Here is a 3804-nt window from a genome sequence, read left to right on the forward strand (position 1 = left end):
CAAATTAGCTTTCTAAAAATAAATTTCGTGTTGTTGCATTACTATGTAACAAAACGAAATAAAAATAAGATTAAGGGACTCGTAAGTTATATGAAAAGATGATGTACAGTGGGAGAAAAGATGATTCAATTTATAAGAGGAAATTTCCCAAATGTTTTCTCCATAAGGAGTTAGCATAAAGGGCCCAAAATTGAGTTATCTCTCCCAGCCAGATCTATACTAAAGGCTGTGGAAAGGTTCATTCGCCCGAACCGAAACATGTACAGTCCAGGCGTGTATAGATTGGTATCTGGCGTTTTCTTTTCAATGGCTCTATTAACCATGTTCCTTAATCTATATCTGTCCATAAAGCTCGAAAAATAATTGTATAATTAGATATAATGCATTTGGACGTCAATTACCTGTTTCGGTATCAGGCTAACATGTAATATAATAAGCAACGATGAGCCCGTCGTAAAACTAGGAAAAACACGACTAATGTACGCGTTAGAATTGTTGTTGTATCCTGGAAACCAGTTTCTGTTAATTGTCATATGTTGTAGTTGACTGTAGAAACAATAAGCATTGTTCGACTGTTCACCACTTAGGTGAATTCTAACAAATTAGCTTTCTAAAAATAAATTTCGTGTTGTTGCATTACTATGTAACAAAACGAAATAAAAATAAGATTAAGGGACTCGTAAGTTATATGAAAAGATGATGTACAGTGGGAGAAAAGATGATTCAATTTGTAAGAGGAAATTTCCCAAATGTTTTCTCCATAAGGAGTTAGCATAAAGGGCCCAAAATTGAGTTATCTCTCCCAGCCAGATCTATACTAAAGGCTGTGGAAAGGTTCATTCGCCCGAACCGAAACATGTACAGTCCAGGCGTGTATAGATTGGTATCTGGCGTTTTCTTTTCAATGGCTCTATTAACCATGTTCCTTAATCTATATCTGTCCATAAAGCTCGAAAAATAATTGTATAATTAGATATAATGCATTTGGACGTCAATTGCCTGTTTCGGTATCAGGCTAACATGTAATATAATAGTTTTCAATATATTTTGTGCCACGAAGTACGTAGTCAGTTGGAAGAAATACAAAAATATGAAATATTTTTGACAATAGACTGATATAAATCCAAAAAGTTAACTATAATTGCTAAGCCAAAATAAAAAGTGAAATGAAAACGTAATGGGAATCACTAAACTCGATTGGTTTGCAGAAAACTAAAATCATTGGATGCTATATTCTTGGAAGATGTTGGCCGATGAAAAAATGACGAAGGAATCAACAAAGAAAAGTGCAACAATTCCCATATCAAGAACTTCTAGATGAAAATGTGCATTAAATCAATTTACATCCCGTCATCAGTTTGTTATTTTGTGAATTCCTCTTGCTGGAATCTATTCTAACACGCGGGCCAGCAAGTTCCTCGATAGTAATTATTTCAAATTGCCAGCATATTAATTAATAGTTATATGACACCAACATTATGGAGGAAATCGAATTATACATGTAAAAATGTTTAAGATATTTAAAGTTGTATTCATAGTTTTATTTATTAATACGTTTAATAAGATAATTATGTTTTGATTATATTATTTTAATAATTATATATATTATTACATTTATTTTTAATAATATTATATTTTTTACCGATAAAAATTAAAAAAAATTATACAAAATCCATAGAAATTTAACGTTGACTTTCAGTTAGAACCGGGATTGAATTTCATTCAAATTTTTCTTTTTCTGTTTGTCGAACGGTCCCATCGCCCACTTTACCGCCCCTTCCGGATATCAATTCAGAGCACAGAATATCCGCACAAACTAGCGTATACATAATCATGGAGCTCAACATCGTCCGTCGGCTCCTAAGAGTAGGCAATGAATCAGCCTCAATCTAGAAGTATAAGGAGGAAGAAGAAAATCACTGTTCCAAAGAAGATGCCTTAGAGCGAACAACAAGAACTGCTTCTGAACCGATTCTATCTTATCAATGTAAACATCATATTGAGGATCGCACACGATATAACCCTACTGCAGAATGGGTCTAACAAGGGCTGTAAAAAGCCTCTTGGTAACATAAGGGCCCGAATACTCCTTCGCCCAACGCTTTATGAATCCTACAACCCCACACTGGTAGAAAAAAGACGGTACGTAGCCATTACCGTTTGGTATTAATTGATTGTTTCACGTTACCTTCTAATTTTGATACCACTTTCTATCAAATCATTTACATCCGGTATTATTATGGTATTAACTATCACATACCCGTAGCATATGATATGTCGCCGTTGCTAAAAACTAAGTTGTCGCCTTTGTAGTTTAGTTTGTTCAAATAAAGTAAACAGACGCGTTAATTGCAATATTTCATGGAAAACATGATGACATTTTATACTTACGAAGTATTCGTAAGTATAAAATGTTTTGGTATTATTAATGTTTACTAATTCGGAACCATTCTCTCATAAGATACGTAAGAGACATACAAAAGCTCTCCAAATCTCACAACAGACAGCTTGAGGCATACAGAGCCTGTGATGGGACATAAAATTCAAAGAATAATTTTGCATGAAAAAAGTGGTGAAGTGTATGTACTATGTATTTTATAAATGTATTAAAGGAAAAGTCATTGTTACGTGTGTTTTACTGAACTAATATGTATTATAACAATAAATACCGGGTTTGTATTAAATCCAATACCGTTTAGGTATTATTTGGTAATACCACACTGTTTATACATCAATAACTTAATGGTATAAATATTAATACCGCTTAGGTATTATTTTTAATACCATTTTGGTATTTTCATAATACTGTATGGACTTTCATGCTTTGTAAACCGGCTGTACCGTTCGGTATTGATATTGTTGGCTAACTATCAATAACGTACGGTATTGATTTGAGCCCGTATTTGAGCCCTGTATACTATACCGAACATCAATAGACCTAGACCTGAAGAAACGCATAAACTTGCATTTCTTCAAGTTCAAATCCATTAGATTTACCCTACACCAATCACCAAAGCTATCCAACCCATCCTGTAATAAATGCACCCGAACAGAATTATCGAACGTGGAGAATAACTTAACATCATCAGCATACATCTGAGGTAAATCGTTTATAAATAACAAAAATAAGACAGGTTCCAAATGACTACCCTGAAGCACACCTGATGGGACATCAAAGCACCTCGAATAGGAATCACCAAAAGACACAATCTGCGTACGGCACTCAAGATACGACGAAATCCAAGCCAAAAGTGTACTGGCCAATCCAACCCTATCCAGCTTATACAACAACATCTTATGATTCCCCCGGTCAAAAGCTTTACTAAAATCCGTATAAATAACATGTGTCTGATTCCCAACAACAAACTGATTAATAACATGAGAAGTAAATTCCACCAAGTTCGTAGTAGTCGCTAGGCCCTTACGAAAACCATGCTGGCAAGGATCCATTATCGAAGAAATGCTATGCGACAAAACATCCGTCACCATCTTCTCAAAAACCTTGGGAAAAGCACTCAATCTTGCTATCCCCTATAATTACTCACATCAAAGGGGCTCCCTGACTTATGAAGTGGTACGACAAAAGAACTCCTCCAACTTAGAGGGAAATAACCGAATTTCAATGAACTATTAAATAACATCGACAATGGAGCAGAAAGAAGTACCGAGCATAATCAAAATCAGATCCCGTCCTCTTATAACATTTATTCCTATCATACCTGAGTCTCGTCAACTCCATGGCTGATTCCTAAGGAAATCAACCCTTCGTCTAGGAACAGAAATTATCAACGGCCACATCGAGAT

The 3804-nt window shown here is 34.9% G+C and overlaps 1 protein-coding gene across 1 annotated transcript; it reads right to left on the reverse strand.

Annotated features, from left to right (window-relative positions):
- Positions 1 to 2817: 2817 nt before the first annotated feature.
- Positions 2818 to 3450, reverse strand: LOC142230904 (uncharacterized). The gene is made up of 2 exons (XM_075301522.1): positions 3160 to 3450; positions 2818 to 3096 (listed from the first exon to the last, which is right to left on the reverse strand). Exons 1-2 carry the CDS (start codon positions 3448 to 3450, stop codon positions 2818 to 2820), a joined length of 570 nt encoding a protein of 189 aa, XP_075157637.1.
- Between the last annotated feature and the right edge of the window lie 354 nt (positions 3451 to 3804).

The sequence above is a fragment of the Haematobia irritans genome, chromosome 3 (assembly GCF_050003625.1).
Source record: "Haematobia irritans isolate KBUSLIRL chromosome 3, ASM5000362v1, whole genome shotgun sequence".
NCBI lineage: Eukaryota > Metazoa > Arthropoda > Insecta > Diptera > Muscidae > Haematobia > Haematobia irritans.

Bases quoted from the DNA above. Each gene is read 5' to 3' on its own strand.
- LOC142230904 (XM_075301522.1), bottom strand. From the start codon at position 3,450: ATGGATCCTTGCCAGCATGGTTTTCGTAAGGGCCTAGCGACTACTACG. The intron at 3,097-3,159 runs GTGCTTCAGGGT...GATTTACCTCAG, and splicing joins GCTTTGATGTCCCATCAGGT to ATGTATGCTGATGATGTTAA.